At 37.6% G+C, this 27,124-nt stretch overlaps 1 protein-coding gene across 6 annotated transcripts in view; it reads left to right on the forward strand.

Moving 5' to 3' along the window:
* Positions 1 to 27,124, forward strand: part of PTPN9 (protein tyrosine phosphatase non-receptor type 9) — a 65,702-nt gene that overhangs the window by 31,242 nt on the left and 7,336 nt on the right. For all 6 annotated transcript variants that reach the window (XM_074354134.1, XM_045516833.2, XM_010955358.3 and 3 more), the window contains exons 3-9: positions 2,588 to 2,677; positions 3,490 to 3,614; positions 7,814 to 7,919; positions 14,901 to 15,011; positions 16,766 to 17,094; positions 20,402 to 20,495; positions 24,789 to 24,855. In XM_074354134.1, coding sequence (XP_074210235.1) covers positions 2,588 to 2,677; positions 3,490 to 3,614; positions 7,814 to 7,919; positions 14,901 to 15,011; positions 16,766 to 17,094; positions 20,402 to 20,495; positions 24,789 to 24,855 — 922 coding nt within the window. The remainder of the gene's footprint in view (positions 1 to 2,587; positions 2,678 to 3,489; positions 3,615 to 7,813; positions 7,920 to 14,900; positions 15,012 to 16,765; positions 17,095 to 20,401; positions 20,496 to 24,788; positions 24,856 to 27,124) is intronic.

The following is a 27,124-nucleotide window of genomic DNA, read 5'->3' on the forward strand; positions in this document are numbered from 1 at the left end:
TCAGAGAGGATCTGCTTTTTCTTAAGGGCAGAGAAATTCATTGAAGGTATAAACAGCTGAATGCCTTGATCAGATTTTCATTTTGGAAAGATTTTTCTCGTTGCTTTAGAGGATGGATCGAAAGGACTATATTGGAGACAGACCAATTAGAAGGCGGTTATACTTACTAGGAGAGATGATTGTGGTGCCATTAAGCATGGTGTCAAGGGAGATAGAGAAAAAGTGGGCAGATTCTAGAAGTAAACTGTTTGGACAGGGGTACTTAAACTGGTGTGTGAGGAAAAGGGAGTGGAGGGTTTCAGGTGTCTGACTTGGGTGGCAGAGTGGTAAATGGTGGTGGTATTCACTAATTTAGGAGACACGAATGGGTGCAGGTATGTGGAGAGAGTAGGTCATGAGTTCAGTTTTAGCCATGTTAAGGTTGAAGTGCCACTGAGATATCCAAATGGGCATGTCCTCTAAGCAGCTGGGATATGAGTCTAGGATTCAGAAAAGAAGTCTGGACTAGACAATAAATGCTGGAGAGGGTATGGAGAAAAGGGAACCCTCCTACATTGTTGGTGGGAATGTAATTTGATGCAGCCACTGTGGAAAACAGTGTGCAGATTCCTTAAAAAACTAATAGAGTTACCATATTATCCAGCAATCCCACTCCTGGGTATACATCCAGAGGAAACTCTAATTCAGAAAGATACACGCACCCCAGTGTTCATAGCAGCACTATTTATAACAGCCAAGATATGGCAACCTAAGTGTCCATCCACAGATGATTGGATAAAGAAGTTGTAGAGTGTGTGTGTGTGTGTGTGTGTGTGTGTATGTGTGTGTGTGTGTGTGTATTGGAATAGTACTCAGCCATAAAAACAAATGAAATAATGCCATTTGCAGCAACATGGATGGACCTAGAGATTATCATACTAAGTGAAGTAAGTCAGACAGAGAAAGACAAATATCATATGCTATCACTTATATGTGGAATCTAAAAAAATGACACAAATGAACTTATTTGCAAAACAGAAACAGACTCACAGACATAGAAAACAAACTTATGGTTACCAAAGGGGAAAGGAGGAAGGGATAAATTAGGAGTTTGGGATTAGCAGATATAAACTACTGTATACAGAATAGGCAAACAACAATGTCCTACTATATAGCACAGGGAACTATATTCAATAGCTTATAATAACCTATGATGAAAAAGAATATGAAAAGTGTATGTGTGTGTGTGTGTGTGTGTGTGTGTGTATAACTGAATCACTATGCTGTATACCAGAAACTAGCACAACATTGTAAATCATCTATACTTCAATTTAAAAAATATGGAAAAAAAAGTCTGGACTGGAAGTAGAGATTTCAGAGTGAGCAAAGTAGAACTGAATATTGGGGCCATGAAAGTGGGTGAGATCATCCTGGGAGAGTGAGGAATAACAAGATGTTAGGGCAGAACCTCACCTCAGACTCTCTGCTTTCTTTGGTCCTGTATTGTTTTTTAAAGTTGAATTTGAAACCTTCAGGTAGGGCGTGCACCCTCCTGTGATCTCGGCACTCATACTCACTTGCTGCCTTGCCTGTGAAGGCATTTGACTTTGACTTCAGGGATGAATTGAGGAAGAATATAAACACAGACCTGGGTTTTTTTTTTTACTCACCAGGAGTGTTCTTAGCACTTAGCTCAATGTCTGGCACATAATAGTTGCTCTACAAATATTTACAGAATTAATGAGTCTGTGAGTGAAATGAGTAAGCAAATGAATGGAAAAAAGCCCACAAAAGAGACTTGAAAGTAGTAGTTGAAGAAATAGGAAAATCTAGAGTGTTTTTTATCAAAGAGAGTATTCAGGAAAAAGAGCATGTGAATGGTTGATCTTGTCGTGTAAAAGGACTGAAAATGCCCACTTGGTCTTGGTCATTGGAGCAGGAATTCTTGGTGGTATAGTTAGATTGGGAGGAAGTGAGAATGCAGTAGGAGTGTAAGGGAACTGAGGATAAACTTAAAGAATCTGGCCATGGAGATTAGTAAAATGAGGACCTAGTAGCTGTTGTTGGAGAGGATTTGAGGGAGGTATGGCTCCTATTTAAGGTAGGAGAGGCCTAAGCCTGTAGACTGTGTGAGGATGTCTGCTTCCAAACAGTTTTGGGTGCATTTAAAAAAAAATTTTATTTTAACTTTTTTTTTTTTTTTTTTAAGTGGGAGTGCTGGGAATTGAACCCAGGACCTTGTGGGTACTAGGCATGTGCTTTACCACTGAGCTGTACCCACCCACCCTGGATGCATGTATTTATATCAGTGCTGCTGCATGTATGAGAACTTTGACCTTGCCCTCAAATGATTGATATATGTTGGTTGGTCTTCAGGGTTAGGATTCTCACTGATTCAAAGGAAAGTATCCTACCTTAGGCCAGATAAGGTGGCATTAGATAAGAATTCTGGTAATACTCATTTGGTCTAGAGGGAGATTACAAAGGAGTTGATGATTTAGTAAGCTAACTTCTAAAGTCTCTTATCTCTCAGATTTGGTGGTTACATGAAGCTGTCATGGGTATACAGTATTTTCATATTAATTCATCTTGTTTGCTTTATATTTAGGAAACACGAAGGAAGGAAGGCATTGTGAAGCTGAAGCCTCATGAGGAACCTCTCCGTTCTGAGATCCTTAGTGGAAAATTCACCATCTTAGTGAGTCTTTATGAACCCTTCTTGGGTGTCTCAGTATTTCCTTTTGTAGCTGTTTTACTCTTTGGACTCTGTTCCTGGATATCTCTTCTTGAATCTACAGAGTCTCAACAGTGAAGAGCAGATGTGAAACAGCTGTGTAGTTTTGCATGAAATTATTCTGGTAATAATTGAAATAATTGAAAAATCAGTTACACAGTAGATTTAGAAAAGTTCCTTCAATGGTCCATTAAGGTTAGTCAAGGCCTTCAGGATGAGTATACAGTGACAGAGGCCCATCCTTCTTTATTTAATGCAAGCACTCTCCATTTAGAGACCACAGCTTTTCAGGTAAGTATCCAATGGTACTTCTAAGGCAGAGGGTGGAAACCATGGTCTTATACTATGGCTTTCTCCTGTTGCTTATTTCTTTGCTATCCTGCCTGGGGAATTAGTTAGGCAGCCAGTGTAGGCCATTGTTTAATTTCTCTGTAATTGAAGAGTTAAGAGAATGTAGTGTTTTCCTACCACAGGAATATAATCCAGGGGACACTAAGAATCAGGCATGGGGTGATATAAACTTTCTTCCTTTTCTGGAGGAATTGATGCAAGTCAGAGAAGTATTGTCAGCATTTATTCTCTTCATAGCAAACCTTTGTCCAGGATGTAAGACGCCTTAGTGATTTTTTGTGTGTGTGTGATTTTCTGTTTACTTTCTAAATGTTTCTTGTTTTTGTCTTTTTTTTTTTTTAAGTGGAGGTACTACATTCTAAGCATGTGCTCCACCACGGAGCTCTCCCTACCCTCCTAAGTGTTTCTTGTTTTATGTACTCTAGAATGTTCGGGACCCAACAGGCGCCTCCATCGCCCTCTTCACTGCCAGATTACATCATCCCCACAAGTCAGTCCAGCATGTGGTCCTGCAGGCTCTGTTTTACTTACTAGACAGAGCTGTGGATAGGTGAGTATGGAAATTATCCTTTGGGTGTTCTACATCCATATGGGACAGTGATAGTATCTGATTTGATTAAACTCAGCAGTGCATTCACCATGTTCCTTGGGTGTGCAGTACTATGAATAGAAAACATTCCATGTCCTTAGGGACTTGGCATGTTTCTAGGATGATGGGTATTCTGTGTCTTCACCTGCTTGGTTCTATTTCAGGGTAACAGAAGCTGAGAAAGCCAATTAACTAGCAGTTCTTAGTGTGTTGAGAATTATTTATTGAGAGAGAGTGAGGGGAGATGACCTGTGCTAGTTCTTCCTGATCATTCTCCCCTGATGTTGATTTTCAAAACCTTCTGAGGCCTCACTTTTTTTGTCTGTAAAGTAGGAGAATGCTGAGGGTTTTGAGAATCAACATTCAGGAGGGTGGAGTCCAAAAATATAAAGATATGCAAAATCATCTTTATAAACAGGTACATAAGAAAAACAAAACAAAACAAAACAAAAAAAACAGCTCAGGTCATTTCTCCCTCTCTTTCTAAGATACAGACAAAGAAACTGAAGTCCCAGGAAGTTATGTGGCTCTTTTACAGTTACCACGTATTGATCCAGCTAGGTCTAAGATCCTGGTTTTGTTGCTCTCGGTCAGAGCTATTTATACCCTAATATGTTGTCTTTCTGTTATACTTTCTTTTTTCCCTGGTGCTTACCATTTGCAGTTTGTTATTGCTGTCAGTGTCATTGGCTGGTCTTCTGGGCTAATGAGTATATTGAGGACTGAGACCAGAGATAGAACTAGCTGTGCACAACTTTAGTCATACTTCTGGACTTTGAGAATGAGAAGAGTCAAAGCATTGAAGTGGGATTCTCTGCCGAGTTCACTTGTTGGTCTGCCTTGTTAATGTTACTTTCAGATACTTACCGTCTGCTGTTGATGTTCAGTGGGAGCTACATCCCAACCACACACACATACACAGCATTGTTCTGTAAAAGAGAAGTTACTAAGGAGAGAGGACCAGTGGTCTCAGTGGCCCCAGACTGCCCAATCAGAAGTGTGGAATTTCTCAGTTCTTCTTTCCTGTGATTAGTCTTCAGGCATGATTTCCAGAATATAGTTTCTTTTGAAATGTTTCTTTTGCTCAGGGGAATGAATGGAAGGCTCCTTTACCAGAAAATTTAGTATTGGCCTCCCTCTTTGGGCAGCTTGGAGAGTTGGAGCTCTCATACAGGCATGGCAGTGGTCAAAGCTTGCTCTTTCCACTGTGAGTGTTGGATCCCATAGGAGGACCACACAGGTAGCCATAATTAAAACTTTGTTTTCATGATGTACATCCCTTTCTTAAAGAAATCTCAGTGACTCCTCATTATTCAGAGGGTGCATTTAAGATAAATAAATGTGAGCCGTTTTTTCCCAAGCAAAATATTCTCACTATGAGTAGAAATACTTGTTTCTTTTGTTACCTTGAACCAGGATGGAAGAGAAAGAAACCCTTCGTCTTCACTAACTCTCGCCCGTCTTGGAGGCCCAGCTTCTGTGACTGGCTCCCTCGCCACTCCAGCCGGTCATAAAGTTCTTTTTTCTCTGACTTTAATAGCAGTTATTACTAATACCAGTCATTTTGTATTTAATTACACATGGCCTGATGATGTCATTTATCTTATACTGTTGGGTTTTTTTAATCTACCATTAGATTATATGTTCCATGAGGACAGGGAACCATCTTTTAAACTTTATGTAATGGAAAACTCCCAAGTCTCCATAGAGGAGAGGAAATGGTATCATGAACTTCCACATACCTCACCTTCATCTTCTTGCTCTCACTGTGTAATAAACTTCTTGGTGTTAGCAGTGACATCCTAGCTTAGGAATCAAACTCAGTAGGGTAGAGAAGCAATTACTCTTAGTAGGGAATTAGTTATCATTAGAAACCTCATGTTCTGTACCCAGAAAAGTGAAAATCCTATTGCATTTGTATTTATTTCATGTGCTTCAAAAGGATGAGCAACTTAGGGTCTAGGATAGAGAACCTGCATCATTCTGCACCATAGCTTTTTATTAAATTCTGTTTCTCCTGGCACCAATTTCTCTTTGTTTCTGTCCCTTCCCATGGGCTGGAGCTGTGGGAAACCCTGTAATTATTTGAATTTGGCCCTTGTTGAACTTGTGGAGAAACAGGGAGTGTCTAGATCTGGTGGTCTGCTGGATGCCTGATCAGCATCTTTGATCTTGGTAAATCAGCCTCTCTGGCATTGTGAAGAAAGGAGTCAAGATTTAGCACTCACTGTAACATGTTAGGGTCATTTGAAATTAAGCTGGAGAAACTTGGGTCTACTTCAGAGATTTTTGAAATGCTGTTTCATGGGTGAGTGCTTCTGCCTTGTATTCTGTTGAAAGAACGAAGGTATGTAGGCTTTCAGGAGGTGATGCAAATAAATAAATAAATAAATAAATAAATAAGGATACAAAATAACATTCAGACCCCTGATTTCAGGAATGTGTTTTGTGTCAAAAAGTTTTCTCAGTTGTAAATAGATGTGAAAACTGTTGCTGTCATCTGTGAATAGTCCTGTCAAGTAATTTATTACTCATAACCATTTGAGTGTGCAGATCAGAAGCAGGTAAGGGTGGGATTTAGTGGAAGACTGCAACTTTGAGAAGTCTTTAGGAATTAAGGAGATTGGACTGAGGAATACTTTGTGCATGTTCGTGTGTTCCCAACCTCAATCTGGGTATAGGCTCACCACCTCTTAATCTACTTTTTAAGCTGCCTTCCAAAGACCATGTGTAGGTTTCTTCTCTTCCTGCATTAAAGTCATAAGAGACAGGTACTCCACCATCGAGCTTAGAGTTTTACTGTACAGTTTTCCATGGGTCTAAAGTATTTTCTCAGTGATGGGCTTCTAGCCCAGTGAAGTACAATTCCGTGGCAATTTAGTATGTACCTATTTGCAAGGGCTGTGCTGAGGACAGTTGAGGATAATAAGGTGAACAAAATATGTTTTTGCCCTCTAGGAGAGAATCAGGTGTTGGAGTACACACTATACAAAGTTGGAGTATGTTAAGAGCCACAAGAAAAATTCACAGAAAGATTTCTGGGTTTTCAAGGGGGTGAAGGATGGTAGTACATTTGGTACATTTGGTAACAGTTATCAGGAATGCCTTCCTGGAAGAGGAAACTTTTGAGTTGAACACAGAATGTTGTAGAATTTGGATAGGCAGATTCAGAGACACAGGAGAAAACAGTCAGATTTTGATAACCTAGATGCTCTGGAACATCTTAGCCTGTGAGCTTGGTACTTGATGAATCTGGATAAATGTGCATCAATAAGTGTAATTCTAATTTCAACATGTGGGATTTTCCCCATACCACCCAGCAGTTCTCCAACATGAGCTGGGTGTTCTACAATTCAGCTCAATTGTAACGCTATATACCTGGAGGTAGCATGAGATCCCCATAGGTTAAGGGCTGAGACCCTTAAGACTGTCCCCAGCCTTCTTCAGATGCCAGTGGCAAGTCCAGATTGTCACCTGTGCTTCTGATCATAGAGCAAAGGTTCCAGCACCGCCCCCCTCTTGGATTTGATTAATTTGCTAGAGCAGTTCACAGAACTCAAAACATTACTAGATTACCAGTTTATTATAAAAAGATATAACTCAGAAACAGTCAAATGGAAGAGAAGCATAGAGAGCAAAGTAAGGGTAACAGGGCATGGAGCTTTCATGACCTCTCCGAGAGGGCCTCTTTCACTGCACCTGCATGTGTTCGTCAACCTGGAAACTCCACATCTCATCCTTTTGGTGTTTTACGAAGGCTTCATTATGAGGCATGGTTGATTAAATGATTGGCCATTGGCGACTGAGCTCAATCCTCAGCCCCGCTCCCCTTCCTGGGTAATCACGTGGTTAGTTCCCCTGGCAACCAGCCCCCTCCTTAGATGACCTAAGAGCATTCTAAGTCACCTCATTAACGTAACAATGGATGCTCTCAGTGCTCTCCTAGGAAATTCTAAGTTTTAGGAACTGCCAGAAAATAGAGTCCAAGTATCTATTTCTTAACATAAATTCTTTCTGTGAACTGTGCTCAGGGAAGTAGTTGTTTTGATCCCAGATGTGTCCCACACTCTCAGTGTCTTTGTTTTTTTTTTGCCCCAGGTTTTCAATCTGCCTCATCCATTTTATTAATAAAATGTTTTTGTTTAATGATTGGTTTACAGCTTTGAAACTCAGAGGAACGGACTGGTCTTTATCTATGACATGTGCGGTTCTAATTATAACAACTTTGAGCTGGATCTTGGCAAAAAAGTCCTAAATTTGCTGAAGGTAAGGCAAATGGGTAGAGTAGTTTTTTCTATTCTTTGGGAGATTCAGGAATGATATAAACTTCAGACATTATGTTCAGTTTAAAGGTCATATGTAAATGATGACCAATATTTGCTTCCTCAGAACAAGAAATGGTCTTAAGTAAAGTGGGAGGAATTAAAATAAAATGCACAGAAACAATGAGTCATAAAGATGGAATGTCTCTTTCTTGGAGTTTTGTGGAATAAGAATTAATGAAGGCTAGATATGGCCACTGTCTGTGAAAAAATGTCACCTAGCTAGTGACTTTCAGGCTTTTTCTCTCAGTCTGGTCAGAAATACGTTTTGCACTGTAATCTTTAGTACACAAAAGTATATGTATGCTAACTATACACATGTAGAGTTATAGAGATAGACAGGTTCTTCATCTCTCATCTCAAACTCTTAGGTCCAGAGGTGTTACCTAATATTTTGAACTTTAGAAGATAACATGGTGTGTATGTCATTCTATGATCAAATATTTCTGCAATGAAATATATTATTCATAATGAGTGGAGAGGAGCAAAGGTTATAAATAGCCTATGGCATTTCAGGGCAGATTTTGCTGTCCTATGACTTTCTGCACCAAATTTACAAAAGAAACTAGTGGTTAGAGCTGTTTAGATTTCAGAATCCAAGGATAAAGGCATATAGATCTGTGTGTACATATTTATAAAACAAAATTTAGAAGTTTCACAAAACAAGCTTTGCCTTTACTATGTGCAATCACTTCATTCTATTCTATATCATATTTTTGAAATGTTGGTCATGGCCTACTCATTTGATTTCAGGACCCACCGAGTGACAGTCTGCAGTTGAAAAAAGCATTGATCTAGGACTCGGTTCAGTCTTTGTTCCAGGACCTCACTTGAGAGCACTGTGGAACTAGATTTTCAGAGTGTTTATATTTACTATTACAGCTTTACGACAGCAAGTGTATAATGAGAGGATTAGCTTGCATGTTGTTTTTCTGGGATTTGCATGTTTCACTCATCATTGTATTTCTAAAATTCCTACTGTGGCATGTAGCTGTGATTCATTCCTTTTTATTGCTGGTTGAAGGATCCATACCTTTTAATTCCTCACCCATTGATGAATATACCAGTTGATTTATCCACTTCTATTGGTGGCTCCTTGGGTTGTTTGTGATTTTTGCTTTTATTAACAGTGCTGCTATGAACATGCTTACACATGTCTTCTGGTGCGTGTGTGTAAGAGTATCTTTAGGGCAGTGTTTCTAAACCACTTTTTCCATTATTGCCTCACTAAGTAGTCTTTTTAGACCCCTCACCCCCCACCCCCTGCCCAGTTGTTGTTCTAATGAAATTTTAATACCACAGATAGAATGTATATATCTTTATGTACTGAGTATATATCTATGCTTTATGCACAACCCACTCTCCTCAAAACTAATATTACCCCCATTGAAAATGCACGCTCTGGAGTGTGTACATCTTGGAGCAGAATTACTGGGTTGTAAGATCTGTCAAGATTCAACTTTATAAGATATTGTTGAATTGTTTTCCAAAGTGGCTGTACCCACCTGCCATGTATAAAATTTCCACATTCCTCTCTAATACGTGTTGATATCTTACTTCTTAATTTTTCCCAATCAAGTGGGTATAAAATGGTATCTTGTGGTATAACTTGCATGTCTCTTATTCAGTATCTCTTCCTATATGTATTGGCCACATATGTGTTCTTTAAAATGCCTGTTTATGGCTTTTACCCATTTTCCTATCATCCATTTATGTAGTTTTGATATATTAGTGCTGATCCATTTGTGTCTGTATGTGTATATGTACATGTGTGAATATATATACACACACATACACATATATGGTCTCAGTTTATAGCTTGTTTTTTCACTTTTATAAAGTCCTTTTGACTAACAGAAGTTCTTAGTTTTAATATGGTTAAATGTAGCTGTGTTTTAATTTCTATTTACTGTGTTTTACATTGTAAATCCTCCCGATTTCAAAGTCAGAAAAAACATGTTAACGATTTTCTTTTTTTTAAACTGCCCTACCACTGATTCCACCATGTGTATTCCTTTTTTTCAGTTGATTTGTTTGTGGCAAAATGTACATAACAAAATTTACCATTTTAACCATTTTTAAGTGTTTCGTTCAGTAGTATTGAGGACATTCACAATGCAACCCATCACGATCCATTTTCAAAATGATTTCATCATCCCAAACAGAAACTCTGTACCTGTTAAACAGTATATCCCCATTTCCTCTATCCCACAGTCCCTGGTAGCCTCTGTTCTACTTACTGCTCTATGAATTTGCCTGTCCTACATCCTCATATAAGTGGAATCATGCAATATTTGTCCTTTGTGTCTATTTTATTTCACTTAGCATGTTTTCAAGGTTGATCCACATTGTAGCATGTATCAGAATCTCATTCCTTTTAAGGTTGAATAATATTCTTTTGCATGTTTATACCACATGTTAATCCATTCACCTATTGATGAACATTTTGGTTGTTTCCACTTTTTGGCTACTGTGAATAATCCTGGTATGAACATTGGTGTTACAGCATCTATTTGAGTCCTTGCTCTCAGTTCTTTTGTGTATATTCCTAGAAGTGGAATTTTTAGATCATATGGTAATTCTACATTTAACTTTTTGAGGAGTTATTTTCTTTTAAAAGTGTTAAATTTTGTTTTTGTCATTTAAGACTTTAATCCATCTGGAGTTGATTTTTGAGTATGGTATGAGATGTAGGAATCTGACTTTTTTTCCCCCATATGGGTGGCTATTTTTTCCCCAGTTTTAAATACTAAATAGTCCCTCCTTTCCACAGTTTAGGCTTTCTACTTACCAGTTTTTAACAGTCACAGTAGCCTGTTAAGTTAATATATTATAGACAATTAATTAATCATCTAACCTTTTCTGTATTATTCAGATTGTTTTTAGGTTTAAATAATACTATTATGATCATTTTAGCTTTTTCTTTTACATTCTTTCAAGAAGATATAGTTTCTAAGACTTGGATTATTTGATGAAAGGTTATGAATAGTCATATCTCTCTTATACATCACTAGGTTACCCTCCATAAAAGCAGAAAAAAAAATTTACATTGTCATGAACATGTATGAGTGTCTGTTTCCATCAACCATCCCAGTACTGCACTCTATAATTTTTCTCTTTTTTTGAATTTAGAAGTTCTAAAATAATAACCTCCTTTTTTTATTTGTTTGAATTCTTTTTTTTTAATTCTTTAAGTAATAACATCATTGTATCTTTTTTTTCCCATTCTCATGCTATTTATGTGTCTCTAAATGTTTTGTTGGTTTTGCTGTATAAATTAGAAGAGAATGAAATCAAATTTTGGTTGCCTTAAAATCCATATCATGTTCTTCTTGGTGACTTGCTGCTCTGTCATTGGAAACAGATAAAATTTTAAATATAATCCCCTACCATGCTTATTTTCATGAAAGTTGTAAATAGAAGTTTATCTTTAATGCACTGTCTCACACTTCAGATTTCTATGTAGTATGAATTAATTTCCAGTAGTTACTGGGTGAGGATTTGATCAAAATGACACTGGAATAAAAATATTAATGTTTGACTTCTCAAGTTGTTCTGAGTAGATTTTCTGCCCATCTTGGTAAGTTTCTTAGGATTAATTCTGGTTTTAAATTTTAAAATGTCATAACCTATTTTAGTGGCTATCATATGGATTCTTAGCTGTTAAATTATTGTTTTAGGTGAACCATTGAAACCAGACAACGTGGAATTTACCTTTACTAGACAATGTAGATTTACTCCCGCAAAGGATAAACCTTATTTTTCTGATTATGAAATACATGGCTAAAATATATCACCTTAAGAAAATTCATTAATGCAGACACTTATAAAATAGTATTTACTGACACTTACTGAATGGTTTGGTTACTGTTCCAACCTCTTTTCATGCTTTAAAATTCACTCTGATGTAACTCCTATGACATGTGTCTGCTATTATTATTAGTGACTCCATTTTATAGATCTAGAAACTTAGGCCTAGAGAATTTAAGAACTTGCTGAAGGTAATACAACTAATAAGTGACAGCCAAAATATTACTTATAATCCCACTTCTAGGAGATTATCGGTATAAAGAGCCTGGGGTATATATGTCCAGGCTTTTAAAATGTGTGTGTGTGTGTGTGTGTGTATATGCACACACACACAGGGTGAGGGTAATTTATTATTTTTTTCTTTACAAATATGGAGTTCTACTATAGTCAGTAATTGTAACTCGCCACTAACTTAGTAGTGTACCTTCATCATCTTTGTCAATGCAAACTCATTTTTCCCCTCACATTTTAATGGCTGCAGAGTATTCCTTTTATTGGTATACCAAGCAGAAAAAATTTTCGTGTTATAAATGCTTCAGTGAACATTATTTTACATATATTTTTGTATATTTGGCCAATTATTTCCTCAGGATAAATTGCTATAAGCAGATTTGTAGGGTCAAAGTGTACATACATTTAAAATGTTGATAAGTATTGCCAAATAATCCTCTAAAAACTTAGTTCAAATTTACATTCTCACCAACACCCTCTTACACCAGGGTCTCATCAACTTTGATTATTTTGATTGCAATTATATTCATGTCTTTATTTGATGTTTTCTTACTACTGGTGAACTTCAGCATATTTTCACATTTATTGTCAATAAGTAGTTCTTTAAAAATTTTTCTCATATATTCTACCCATTTTTCTATTCAACTATTTTTCTCTTACTGATTTATGAGACTTGTTATTAAGAAAATTAAGATTATTATAAGTGTGTATTACCAGTATTTTTGCAGGTGATAATTTATTCAACTTTATGGTATCTTTTGTCGTACTACTATATTTTCTTAATTTTTCATTGTAATTTTATATACTGTATTATATTTAATAATATATCACATTATATATAATATATATAGATTAATATTATTCATTAAATAATTTGTTTTCAAATAGCTGTCCTGGCAGCATTTGTTAACTAATACCTTTTTTTCCCTACTTATTTGGGATAACACCTTTATCTTACACTAAATTTCCATATGGTAAGTGTTTCTATTTCTGGACTCCCTCTTCTGTTGATCTAGCCATCTAGACCAACATATGCACTTTTTAATTTATTGGAGCCTTATAATGAAGTTGAAGATCTTTTAAGAAAAGCTTCCCCATATTCTTTTATTTCTAAGGTTATTTTGACTGTTTTTGTACTTTTATTCTTTTACATGCACTTTTGTGTGCTTTTATTTAAATTTTTACTAATATTTAACATGCATACTGAAAATGAACTTTATTTTACAACTAGTTTTTTTTTTTTAGTTATAAAAGCAACTAGAAAGTAATTCAAGGAAAAGTTTCTGGCCCCTCCCTCAGACACCCCAGTGCCATTCCTCAGGGGTAACCACTTTTTCAGAATTTTAAATCTGATGAGAAAAATGTAAAAAATTACCATCTTTTGATTAGATGCACTTTGGAGTCATTCAGTCAAGTTCTGAGAAGTAAAATACTTTGGGATTTTATTTGGATATAATGAATTAATAAATTAATTTAAGGAGGATTGACATCTTTACAGTGTTATCTTCTCCCATCCAGGAATTCTTTGTTTTGTTTTGTGTGTGTGTGTGTTTTTTTTAAGTCTTGTTCTGTCTTTCAATAAGGTTTTCACATTATTCTATTTGTCTTGCATGTTTCTCATGAAGTTTATTGCTAAGCTAAAAAAAAAAAGGGCAGATACCAAGGCTAAATCATCTTTTTTGTAAGACCAGTGGCTTGGGGAGAGAGAGAGACAGGGAGGGAGAGAGATGGTATATGTGTGCACAAGTCCTATTATAAACCAGAGGTTTTACCATTAGACTTTTATGCTGATTATTATTTATAGAGTAGCTAATTTTTTTCACATGTATCTTTTATACTGTAAAGTGCTATTATAATACTTTAAAATACTATTATAATCACTGGGAATAATTTCCTCCCAGTTAGAATGCCAGTATTAGTCAGTATCCCTGCCTATGAGGAGGGATAAGATATTGAGAAACTAAATGAAACCAAAGCTATGGATTAAGAAGGAGCACATTTTCATTCTTATTAAGGGATCTCCTTTCTTTTAGACCTCATTTGCCCTTGTGCCCACAGATCATATTTATTGACTGAATGAATTCGTAGATGAAGAGATGAGTGAAAAATAAATTATTATAAACACAGATATCAGAATAAAGGAATGATTATGAGAAATGTTTCTTTCATATTCATTTTATTCACGATCTAATTGTTCTTTGCAGTTTTAATAAGTAGAACTTAAAGATGCACACATATATGCAGACTAGAAAAATCAGAATAGTTTCGATCCGTAAAGCTTATGTTGACAAGAGCATAACATCATTACTCTTATTTTTTATTTTATTTATTTCAAAAGGAGGAGTTTATTTGAAAATGCAGCACTGTGCTGACAATAAGAATCACAGAGAACTAACATATCAGGGAAACAATCAGGAGAAAAAATGGTAAGGAGATAGCCATCTATTATCAAAGTTTCCTTTGAGATTCTTCTTTCAGATCTGCAGGAAGACTTGAGAATCTTTAGGATATCTTTTATTAATGTAACCAAAAGTCCTTAAGTCTTAGTCATTAAATGCATCCAGATCAAATAGCTCAAAGCCCATGCATTTAAATGTGAGGATTCCAGCACACTTACTGTAATTCTGAAGTGTCCCAGGCCATACCTCTGCTCCTATCTGCTCTTCCATAGCATCATTACTTTTAAAGGTAAATCAGCTTTTAGTTGCTTTGTTTTTAACCACTTTTTTTCTGGCTACTGAAGTGGAACTTGAATTAGGCTGTAGACTCCTCCTGCTGGGTAAAAAGCAGGAGAAGAACAGAAAACCTAAACTTTGGACTTGAGCAGTCACAGGTTGCAGTGCCCAAATTAGTATCTTTAAATCCTTGTGTGTGTTCTCCACAGGGAGCTTTCCCAGCTCGCTTGAAGAAAGTGCTGATTGTGGGAGCACCCATATGGTTCCGAGTGCCCTATTCCATCATCAGCCTCCTCCTGAAGGACAAAGTCCGCGAGAGGGTAAGGCCAGCTAACTGTATTCTGTTGGGAGGATCTGTCCAAGATACATTCCCATCTCTACTGTTGAAACCTGCCAGTGAATTTTCTACCTTCAAAAAACCTTCCTGGCTTTAGAGTTTTTTTATGCTTCTGTTAGTATATTCACTTACATCCTCTGTTTTATTCTTGACCAGCTCAGTACAGGCTGTCTTTCCTACAGTACTACAAGTTCCTTGAAGCCAGGACCTGGACATAGTTTTCTGTGGCACTTTACATGCAGATGGTACTGAAGGAAGGTGTCCCCTGGATAACTAAGGGATAGCTACTACTTCTAAAGTTTAGTCGTATGCTCTACAGGCCTTTAATATTTAGCCACTTCCAATATAATTCCATCTGTTGAACTGGTGTTTGAATTTCTTCAACTAGAAGTACCATTCAGTCCCTTTGATCACCAGGTTGGTTGAGGAGAGTCTCTGACTATCTCTTTCTACTTTTATCTATGTTGTCTAAAATTATCTTAATTCTCTTTTCATCCCCTGAGTATTCCAAGACTGAAAAGATCATGGTTTGAGTCATTCACTCATTCATTTCTCACTTTTGAAAGAAATGCCATATGAAAACATTGACATAATAGAGTAAGATAATAAAGTTGTTGTAAAATGTTGTCAGAGTTTTTTTTTAAGTATGAGATTATGAAGTTACATGAATAATGACAATACAGATCTTTGTAGCTGAGGTGACTTGGAATGGAAGGGGAAACTACAGACGTTTGCTTCTGTGGAAGCTACTTAGGGACCTGGTGACCCAGGGTAGGAGAGTCTTTCTTAAGATAACTCTTTGCGAGGACGCCTTAGGCAAGTTCTTACACTTGAATTATATACAAGTATACATGCATGTGTAAACTCAAAATAAATCGAGCACCTTTGCAGGCCAGGCTCTGGGCCCTGGGAATTAAACGTTGAGTGAGATAGCCCTTACCCTCGAGGAGCTCATGACCCTGAAAGGAAACACAGACATGTGCAGAAGCCTGTGGCTCTGCAGGAGCACAGAGGAGAATACTGCCCCTGCAGTTAGCCAGGGCTTCACAGCGGAGGTGAGCTGCAAGCTGGTCCTTGAAAAGGCCACGGGGGAAAAGAGGGCATTCCAGGAAGAGGCAACAGCAACTGAGTCAAGCATTCCCATTCCACACAGATTCCAAAGAGAACCAGCTAGGCTAATTTGGTGCAGGATGGCTGTGTCCCAGCAGACAGCAGAATTAGGTATTAAGATTACTTTTCCAGCATGGACTATCCTGCCTCTGGGTGTCTGATCTTGTCTTGCTTTTATAGAAACTTATCTTTGAGAACATCCATACTGAACTGTGAGTAAAGCACAAGCCAACAGGCTTAGAATTGGTTGCCTTAGTATGAAGCTGACAAAAATAACCACTTCCTGTGCATTCTTAGTAGTCAAAAAGGCAAATACCCACGTAAGATGGTACTGGAAAGCCTTGTTGATAGTGTAAAGCCTTCCTTCACTGTACCTTTATCTAAGGGCCCCTAATTCCAGGGATGAATTTGATATACATTCTGGGAAGTGACACCTTTTTCTGGGAGATTCATAGGACTTCAATCCCAAGCAGGTGAAATGCAGTGTACTTCTTTTGTAAGTGTACCAGGTGTTCATGCACATCTCATCTCATTCTGCAAAGCACATTTATTCTTACTCTTCACTATCTGTATGTTGTTCTCCCCCTCCCCGCACTGCCACTCACATGATTCTTTCTGGCCTTCCAGATTCAGATACTAAAGACATCTGAGGTCACCCAGCACCTGCCCAGGGAGTGCCTTCCAGAAAACCTGGGTGGGTACGTCAGAATTGACCTCGCCACTTGGAATTTCCAGTTCCTACCCCAGATGAACGGCCATCCGGATCCCTTCGATGAGATCATCCTGTTCTCCCTCCCTCCTGCCTTAGACTGGGACTCAGTGCATGTTCCTGGTCCCCACGCCATGACCATCCAAGAGTTGATGGACTATGTCAGCACCAGACAGAAGCGAGGGATATATGAGGAGTATGAAGACATTCGTCGTGAGAACCCTGTTGGCACTTTCCATTGTTCCATGTAAGTGGGAAAGATTTGGGCCAGTGATCACTTACCAAGATGCTTCTGGCACACATTGATATGGCTCCTTCCACACCTTTCTTCCTGGTATTAAGGAGCATCACTCTCACTTAGGTGATGGTTTCTCTCACCCAGAAAGAGGCACCTCTTGGTGCTTGTTGCTAAGAGGCTATGCTCTGGAATTTCTGAATTTTTTGGTACTAGTAGAGGAACCCTGTAATAATGGATACATTTTTTAAGAATATTTTCCTGAAATATAAATGTTTTTAGGAAAAAACAAAAATGTAAGCTCAAAATGTAAGCTGTCTTTTCTCGTCCTCCGTGTGATCTCTGATCCTTTCATTTGGGCAGTTTCTCCCTAGGGCATTTATAGTATTACATTACTTCCTGAGGAGGGGTGCTGGTGCATTTAAAATAATCCACAGTCAGTCAGAGAGAAGAGTTGCCCCTTCGGAATTTAACCTTGTGGGACTTTCCTTCTACCTAAATTCTACCACAAAACCCCCTGGTTAGTCTATAACTGGTTTATAACTACTTGATAACTATTGTTGGCAATAGAGTATGAATCATTTTTCTTACTGCTGCTCTCATTTATCTTACCATGTTTTCATTGGCTGCAGCAGAAATTTCTTTCTCTCCAAGTTTTGAGCTCTGTTGAAAATTAAGGAAGCCCTCCCCAGTGGGTGCCCAGGCTCAAGTTCCAGCTTAGCCAAAAATCCCTTCTATAACTTACCCACGTTATTTCCTTTCTTTACACCTCAGGGTATGATAAGTGATGTTAGACTTACTGATATCCACTTACTTTGGTAGCTTAGCTATCTCAGGAATCCGTGATTATGTGAGTACCTCTTTCCCCTTGTAATTCCTGTCCAGCTTAGTCAGTGTGCTATAAAGAAGATATGCAGGGAGCGAGCCCTTTAGGAAAAAGAAAGAGGGAAAATAATGAGTTAGGAAACAAATAAGCAAAGTAAGAGAGAAGAAGCAATTGAGAAAAAAGTCAGTAAGCTGAAGAAGAATGTAAAGGGAAAAAAGAGAAGAGAAAGAGAAAGCAGAGCATTTCATGAGGGGAGGGTATTTTTTTCTCCCACACAGCTCTGTTTCTTTCTTGTGGCAAGAGCTCAGGACCCCTGTATGCATCCAGTCTTTTTCTCAGCCAGAGAAGAGGGGGATTCCTGACCTTGCTCTGTCTTACAGCAGGTTCCATTAGAACTACCTACACAGAACAAACTTAGGTTTCCCTTGGCATTCCAGATTATGAAGTAGATATCAGAGTATTCACTGTTGTGCACAATGCCCATGGACCAAGAGACTTTCTTTTCCTTTTTTTCTCCCCTATGCCATTTTTTCTAAAGACTTTTTAAAAATTTAACTTCGTATTATAAGATAATTATAGATTCATATGTATTCATAAGAAGTAGTACAGAGAGAGACCATGTGTACTCTTTCTACAGTTTTCCCATGGTAACATCTTTCAAAAGTATATATAATATCACAACCAGGATATTGATATTGATACAATCCACCAATCTTAATTTAGATTTCCCCAGTTTTAGTTTGTGTATGTATTTAGTTCTTTGCGATTTTTATCACTCATGTAGTTTTGTGTGTATATTACCACAGTTAAGATACAGAATTCCATAACCACATACCTCCATCCCACTGCTCCCTGTCCCTAACCCCCAAAACCACGAATCAATTCTCCATTACTATAATTTTGCCAATTCAGGAATGTTATTATATAAATGGAATCATACTATATGTAACTTTTTTTCACTCAGTGTAATTCTCTTTGCGATTCACCCAAGTTGTTATGTGTGTCAAGTTCATTCCTTTTTGTTGCTGAGTAATATTCCATTGTGTGGATGTACCACAGTTTGCTTAACTGTATACTTGTTGAAGGACATCTGGGTTGTTTCCAGCTTCTGGCTGTTATAAGTAAAGCTGTTACGAACATTTATGTCTAGGTTTTGTGTAAACATAAGTTTCCATTTCTCTGGGATAAATGTCCAAGAGTGGGATTGCTAAGTCATATGGTAACTATATATTTAGTTTTATGAAAAACTGCCCAGCTGTTTTCCAGAGTGGCTGTACCATTCTACATTCCCCCAGCAATGTATGAGTGATCCATTTTCTTTGCACCCTCACCAGCATTCAGTGTTGTCACTATTTTTTATTTTAGCTGTTCTGATAGGTGTGTAATGAGATCCGTAAGTTAAAGTTAAAATTGTGGTTTTAATTTACATTTCCCTAATGGCTAATGATATTGGGCATCTTTTCATGTGCTTGTCTACCATCTGTGTATCCTCTTTGTAAAATGTGTTTTGCTCATTTTCTATTTGGATTTTTTTTTTTGACTGTTGAGATTTGAGAGTTCTTTATATTCTAGATACTGGTTCTTTCTTAGAGGCATGGTTTGCAAATATTTTCTTCCCATCTGTAGCTTTTCCTTTCCTCCTCTTCTGGGTCTCTTGTGAACCACTTTATTTTGATGAAGTTTTAGTCAATTTTTCCTTTTATGAATCATGCTTTTGTTGTCAAGTCTAAAAACACATTGCCTAGCCCTAGAATCCATAGATTTCCTTTCTTTTTTACTATAAGTATTATAGTTTTATGTTTTACATTTAATTTAAAACTGTGATCCATTTTGAATTAATTTTTGTATAAGACACTTAGGTTGATGTTCGTTTTTTTGGCCTGTGGATATCCAGTTGCTCCAGCACTCTGGGTCTTGAGTATTCCTTCCTCTATTTAATTGTTCTTGGAACTTTCTAAAGTATGAGCTGGGCTAAATTGTGTGGGAAGAGGGAATTTTTTAAAATATGGAAAAGTACAGAGTATATAACATGACAGACAACTATTTCCTATCACCAGAATTAATACTGACAGTTTTTAATATTTTGTCGTATTTGCTTTTTCTCTTTTATTATATAAAAGAAAGAATTCACTGTAAAGTTGAAATCCCTTCTAATCCTTGCCATCAGTTCTTCTCACTCCCCAGAAGCAGCCACTAGTATGAATGTGATATGTTCCCATCCAGGCCATTTTATTTATACTATTACATATACGTTCATGGCTATGAACAATATATAGAGTATTATTTTATATGGGTAGTCTTTGTAGTATCTTTTTGCTTTTAATCAACACATATGCAAATTATTTTTTCAAAACCAGATAGTACAAGGAAAAAGCAGTGACAAACAGCAATCTCCTGCCTTACCCTCCTTTCTACTCCCGTAGTCATACATTTTCAACTCTTGTAGCTGTTTTTTGTTTTTTTCTTTATTTTTGCTCATTTCATTTCCTTCAGGTCTCCAGGAAACCTGGAGAAGAACCGCTATGGGGATGTACCCTGCCTGGACCAAACTAGAGTGAAGCTGACCAAACGAAGTGGCCACACTCAGGTAGGAAGATCAGTGTCATCTTCTCAGAAGCACTGAGGGAAATTTAAGCCTCTTCCAAAGTGAAGCTTAATTATACTGTAGTAGAAAGAACATGGACTCTAAGCCAGAGCGAGAAGGTTTGAGTTCTAATTTTGCTACATACTAGTCTGTTACCATAGGCAGGTCCCTATGTTCCCATCTTACAGTAGTGCTAAATGGAGAGTAAATGAAATTTATGTACATGCTGATAGCACAAGGTTGGTGTATTGTAGGTGCTTGATAACTGTTCAATTATTTCTCTTTTTACTCCTTAGTTATAAAATTAGTCATATCATCCACCATATTGGTGAGTGTATATACATCATTACAGGGCAACTCTGATTATAAGTGTCCTCTGGTTTTTCTATTTAGAGGATCTGACAAAAATTTTAGACAACTAGTATGTACCTAAATATCCAGGATAGAAATGAATTGGTCAAATGCCTATGTTATTTAATATATTAATTTGATCATATCTCTACATGTCAAATCACATTATATAATAATTAGTAGAGATATTAAGTGAAAATGTTCTTTAGACTCTTCACATGCCCCTTTTACGTCAGTGTCTTTGTCCTTATTTGAGCTACTTTTTGAGTAAATCTAACAGTTTTCCAGGACACATCGTTTTTCCTTTTTGAAGTGCATGGTATTGGCACTGAAAAGTTTATCCTAAATCAGAAAAATCTATTAGCATAACATTAGCACAGTTTTTTCTTTTCATTCATCCTGTATCTCATGCATCCTCTATAGTCTCATGCATCCTCTATAGCATAATAGTTGACATACTCCTTTTTAAAGTCTTCTTTAATATAACTTGTTTACAGCAATAACCGACATTTAGAATTTTGAGGTCAACAACTAAATAGTTGTTCCATTTCTTCTTTTTCTTTCTGATATAGCAGTTCTGTCTGGTATCCTCTGTACACATCAGAAAAACAGCATTGAGGTTGATGTTCACAGTAGAGGAATTTAAATAGTTCCCTTTAACATGACACACAGTACAGGGACTTGTTACAGCCCCCCTCTTTTTTCTGGAAGATCATTCTTGGGAAAATCATTGTCTTATTTTTGGCATATGTGGTACATGAGTTAGGACCCTAGGATCATAGTTTTAATCTCTTTTGACCCCGCCATTTCAAGCACATAAACTGAATTCATAGCCCTGTCTAGGATCCTTAAAGAGGGTTTTCCTGTAGGGGCATTAGCTAAGCGTCTGGCCAACTGAGGGCAAATTCATCAGTATTATTGAGATCATCTTAGCATATGCTCTGAAGGAGTGGAGAATGATAGGCTGGGGCTCTGGAGTCAGAGATACCTGTTTGGATCTGTCTTGTTGACTGCTCTGTCTCCAGGACCTAGAACAGTGCCTGACATGTGTCAGACATTCAGTAAATTATTTGTGAGTGAACGAGTGAAACCTAATGTACCAGGAGACTATTCTCGTCATCCTGTAATTAATCTGAAGATCATTGCTTAAGTTATAATTCTTTTCATTACTGCAAACATTGGCAGAGGCTTTATTTTTACAGTAAGTGGAGGATTCAGGTTTACTAGTGAATTGTTCAACAGAGTTCTCCTGGAATTATCAAGCCGTTAGTCCAGTTTCTGTTGAACCTGGCCCTAGTGTGCTTGCTTTGGTTCTCCTTGCTATTTCAGTTTGCCCCAGGTCTATACTTTATTTCTGAGATCATTTTCAGTTTTAATATCTAACGAGTTTTCTGAAATTGGTGATTTTAATGCCCAGTGCTCTCACAGATAAGAATGCTGAAAGCTGGTATCCTTAGTTATAAAGAAATAAGACTCCTTTAAAGAGGTAACATTTCTTTTCAAAGCATGAAGGTAGCTCCAAGAGTAACAGCTTATACATTACATATATAATAGTGTTGATTGGCATGTACCAGGTAAAGCCTTTGTACTTTTCTATGCCGTCTCGCCTCGGTCTGCAGGATATACTACTGGAATGTACCAGGCTGAACAGAGAATGGACTTTGGCTTACTATGGGTGGGCCTGGATTGAGAAATCTGTTTGGGAGTGAATGAGGCTTTTTACCTTGCTGGATCTGCTCCAGATGGTCCATTAGCTCAGTGAAGGTGTCCAAGTCAGTATAGAACACTAGTAGTATGAGGTCAATACCAGCTGCTGTGGGAGGAGAGAACAGCAGGAAACTCTTGACTAAATAATTAGCGGGAAGATAAGTTGGTAGACTGCCTAACTAATGGACATATATCCAAGTAACATGGATTTGACCAAGAGATGGAGATGTCTTTTCAGGGTGTCTGTGGGGTACTGACAGTTCAGACTGTCCTCCAAGTGATGGAACCCAGTGGAGAAAGGGTTGGCCGGTTGGGGAGTCATTCTGACCTCTCTAGAGTAGAGTGGGGTATGAATTTTCCCTAGTTTGCCATTAAACTTCTTTCTTTTGTCCTCCTATAACCCTCCACACCCTCTCGTATCCATCCTAGCTGCTAGGGACTCTCAACTAGTTATACCATGACTTAAGACTGGAGCTGTGCCCATCTTTCTTTTTTTATCAGCTTGGATTAGAGGATGTTGGCAGAAATCTTGTGAGAAGGTATAATAAAAATAACAAAATAATAATAAAAATAATAAAAAATTAAATCCTACTTAATTTCTCTGATGGCTAATGATGTTGAAGTAGATAAGACTGAGGACATTGGCAGAAGACAGTGAGTCAGAAGCTATTCATTGAGACTCTGAATTTGTGTGGCTTTTGCTTGGTGTTAACTCAGTTAGTAATAGAGCCTGGGTGTTTGGCCCCTCTCTTGATGGTCCTAGATAGGAGGTAGAGCTTTCTTCCTTCTCCAGTCACACTTCGCCTTGTGTGTTTGTGGCAGCAGGGACAGGATGTTCCTGCTCAGGTTGCCTGGCTTGTCTCCCATTAGGTTTTGGTTCTGAGCTGCAAGTCCTAATAGACTCCTTTTAAGTGTACAAGTCAGTGGTTTTTTAACAGATCTGTAGAGTTGTGCAGCTGTCACTGCAGTCACCTGAAAAAGAAACTCCCCTTGGTGGTCATTCTCCATTTCCCCCAAACCCACCTACGTTTTGCCTGCTTGTTGTTTTTTTTTTTTTTTTTCACTTGTTGTGTACATTTCACATAGATATAATCATACAGTATATAACCTTTGTGTCTGGTTTCTTTCACTTAGCATGTTTTAAGGTTCATCCACATTTTAGTATCTATCAGCATTTCACTCCTTTTTATTGCTAAATAATATTCAATTGTATGAATATACAACACATTTTATTTACCCATTCATTAGTTGATAAACATTTGAGTGGTTTCCAATTTTTGGCTATAATGAATAATGCTGCTATGAATATTTGTGAATAAGTTTTTCTATAAATCTATGTTTTCATTTCCCTCAGAAGTGGAATTTCTGGGTCCTATGGTAGCTCTGTGTTAAACCTTTTGAGGAAATGTCAGGCTGTTTTCCAAAGTGACGGCACCATGTTACATTACCACTGGCGGTGTATGAGGGTTCCAATTTCTCCACATCTTTGCCAGTATTTGTTACTATCTATCTTTTACCTGTAGCCGTCCTAGTGGGTGTGAAGTGGTATCGTGTTGTGGTTTTGATTTGCATTTCCCTGATTAATGATGTTGGGCAGCTTTTCAAGTGCTTATTGGCCATTTGTGTATCTTTGTGTGTGTGTGTGTGTTGTTTGTTTTTTCCATTTGTATATCTTTTTTGGAGAAATGGTTATTCTGATTCTTTGCCCATTTTAAAACTGGGTTGTCTTTCTACTGTTTATTTGTCAGGGTTCTTTATATAGTCTAGATACAAGTCCCTTATCAAGTGCGTGCATCCTGTGGGTTTTTTTTCACTTTCTTGATGGTGTCCTTTGAAGTACAAAAGTTTTCAATTTTAATCTAGTTGAATTTATCTGTTTTTTATTTTGTTGTTTGTGCTTTGGTCATATCTATGGAGACTTTGCCTAATCCAAAGATGTAATTCTATACTTTCTTCTAAGAGTTTTATAGTGTAGCTCTTAACATTAGATCTGTGATCCATTTTGAGTTGGTTTTTACGTATGGTGTGAGGAAGGGGCCAGCTTGACTTTTCTGCATGTGGATATACAGTCGTCCCAGCAACATTGCAGAAGTGAGATTTTGAACTGGCCCTTTCAGGTCTCATTTTCTTCTTGACAAGATAATATCCACACCTTGGGTTTTATTTACCTAGTACATTATTTTCCTACCCAAATGCTGTATTCACACAGCTGCAGTAATATTTTCTTTTTATCATTAGACAGATTACATCAATGCCAGTTTCATGGATGGCTACAAGCAAAAGAATGCTTACATTGGTACACAAGGTAAGTTAGTCTGCCTGTCACAAACTGGTTTTATATCATCTACCTGTGACTGTTTGCATCAGATGACAGCATAATTTTTAAAGGAAATGGTAACTTGAAGTGATGTTGTGGCCAGTAGATTCTGGCCTTTCATAAAGATTGAGGGTTATTGAGGAAGGCAGAGAGAGGTGCAGAGTTTCTGTACCAGATGTGCCTAGAAGCTCACTGCATAGAGATAAACTAGAGATTTGAACATACAACTACAGATTTTTGGACTATGTCTTAATGTTGCCAATCCACGGGAATAGGACATCAGAATTCACTGGCCAGTGAGATGCTCTTCATGTCCAGTAGGAGTCCAGGAATGGCAGTGGGACTTCCCAGAGACTGAGTCCAATCTATGAATGGGTACTGCTGTCTTAAGAGGTTTGTTTTGTTTGTTTTTAATGTAGGTACGAGGGATTAAACCCAGGACCTTGTGCATGCTAAGCATGCGCTCTACTATTGAGCTATACCCACCAGTCTTAAGAGGCTTTTGCTGGTCCTTATACCATCACAGAGCAGGCCAGCAGTCTCTGACATGAATAGTCTTTGCTAAGACAGTGAAGTACTGGGCTCTAGGATTTCAGATGGAATTTGTGGGCCCCAGTACTACTACTAACCTGTCCTCTGCCATCTCAAGAATACCAGGTTGCCTTCAAAAAGGGTGGGAAGAAATCCCAACATAGGATGATACAACAGCCCGTCATACGAGCTTAAGGCTCTTTGACCGTTGTGGAGAATTGCCAACAAGAGATCTGGCAGATACCTCCTCAACCAAGTGATCAAACTTAGTATCACCAGTAATGGACAAAGAGATATTATGTGCTTCTTGTTGTGACACATACAGTGAGAACTGCAAACATTACCTATGTTGTATGTTGCCAGTTTTTAAGTCTGAGTCTAATGAGAAACAAACCAGACAAATTCAGATTGTGGGACATACTAGTGAACTGGCTTAGACTCTTCAAAGTGAATGCCTTGGAAAACAAAAACCAAAAAACAAAGGGCAGGGAACTGTTCTAGATTAAAGGAGACTAAAGAGACATTGATAACCAAAGGCAATGTATCATCCATAATTGGAAACTCAATTTGGAGAAGAAAACTGTTAAGGACAACCTATTGGGACAGTTGGAGACAGGGTATGAGATAATGCTATTGGTTTAATTGCTTCATTGTGATAATGTATAGGAGAATGTTCTTTTTCTTCTAAATACTATTCAAGTATTTAGGCGTAAAATATCAAAATGTATGAAACTTTTAAATAGTTCAGTAAAAAAGAAAATATATGTTATAGATAGAGAGAGAGACACACAAATGTTGCAAAATGATAGCTAAAAATGATAGCTTTTGAGCTAAAGAACGTATGATTACATTGTGCTGTTTTTTCCAACTTTCTGTCGGTTTCAAATTTTTCAAAATGGAAGTTGAGGGAGAAGAAAAGGGAAAGGGGCCTTCAGATTTTTGGTACATTGTTAATTGGTCTGATGGTCACAGATTTGTTTTTCATTAAAAAAAATTTGGGGGTGGATATTTAGGTTGGTTTGTTTGTTTGTTTTAATGGAGGTACTGGGGATTGAACCCAGGACCTCGTGCATGCTAATAAGCATTCACTCTACCATTGAGCTATGTCCTCCCCCACTATTTTTCTCCTATAGCAGGGACCACTCCCTCCAAAAAGCGTCCTTTTACTACCCTAAGAAGAAATAAGAGAACTATCAGGAAAGCTGTAGAATATGTCATCTCCCTGAGAGTAGTTTTTGTTGAGGAGGATGGCCTCCACACAAATGGGCTTATGGAGGGTGAGGACTGGCTCTGGAGAGTCTCAGAATGCCCCTTTCTCCAGGTTCAGAAGGCGAGGGCACACTGCTCATAGTTGCTGATTTTGCAGGGATAGGCTGGCTCAGAAAGCCCTGACCAGGAAAAGACACTCGTCCAGGATTATGAGATAGGATTTTTTTTTTTTCTTCTTTTTCTCCCCTGCCCAACCCCTGAGATAGGATTTCTTGAGTTAAGCACTGCTCTACCTTTTGAAGGTATCAGCACTCTGTTAAGACTGGAAAATGGGATCCTGAGATGTTGAGAAGGCTGGTTTAATTTACCTGGTTAACCTTCTTGGCTAGATTCAGTATTCTGATTTTTATTCATATTTCTAATAATAGTATCTGTCATTTATTGAAAATATCTATTATATATCAAGTACATAATCACCATCTAATTAGTATAGAGACTCTGCAAGGAAGGTTTATTA

The sequence above is a fragment of the Camelus bactrianus genome, chromosome 27 (assembly GCF_048773025.1).
Source record: "Camelus bactrianus isolate YW-2024 breed Bactrian camel chromosome 27, ASM4877302v1, whole genome shotgun sequence".
Classification (NCBI taxonomy): Eukaryota; Metazoa; Chordata; class Mammalia; order Artiodactyla; family Camelidae; genus Camelus; species Camelus bactrianus.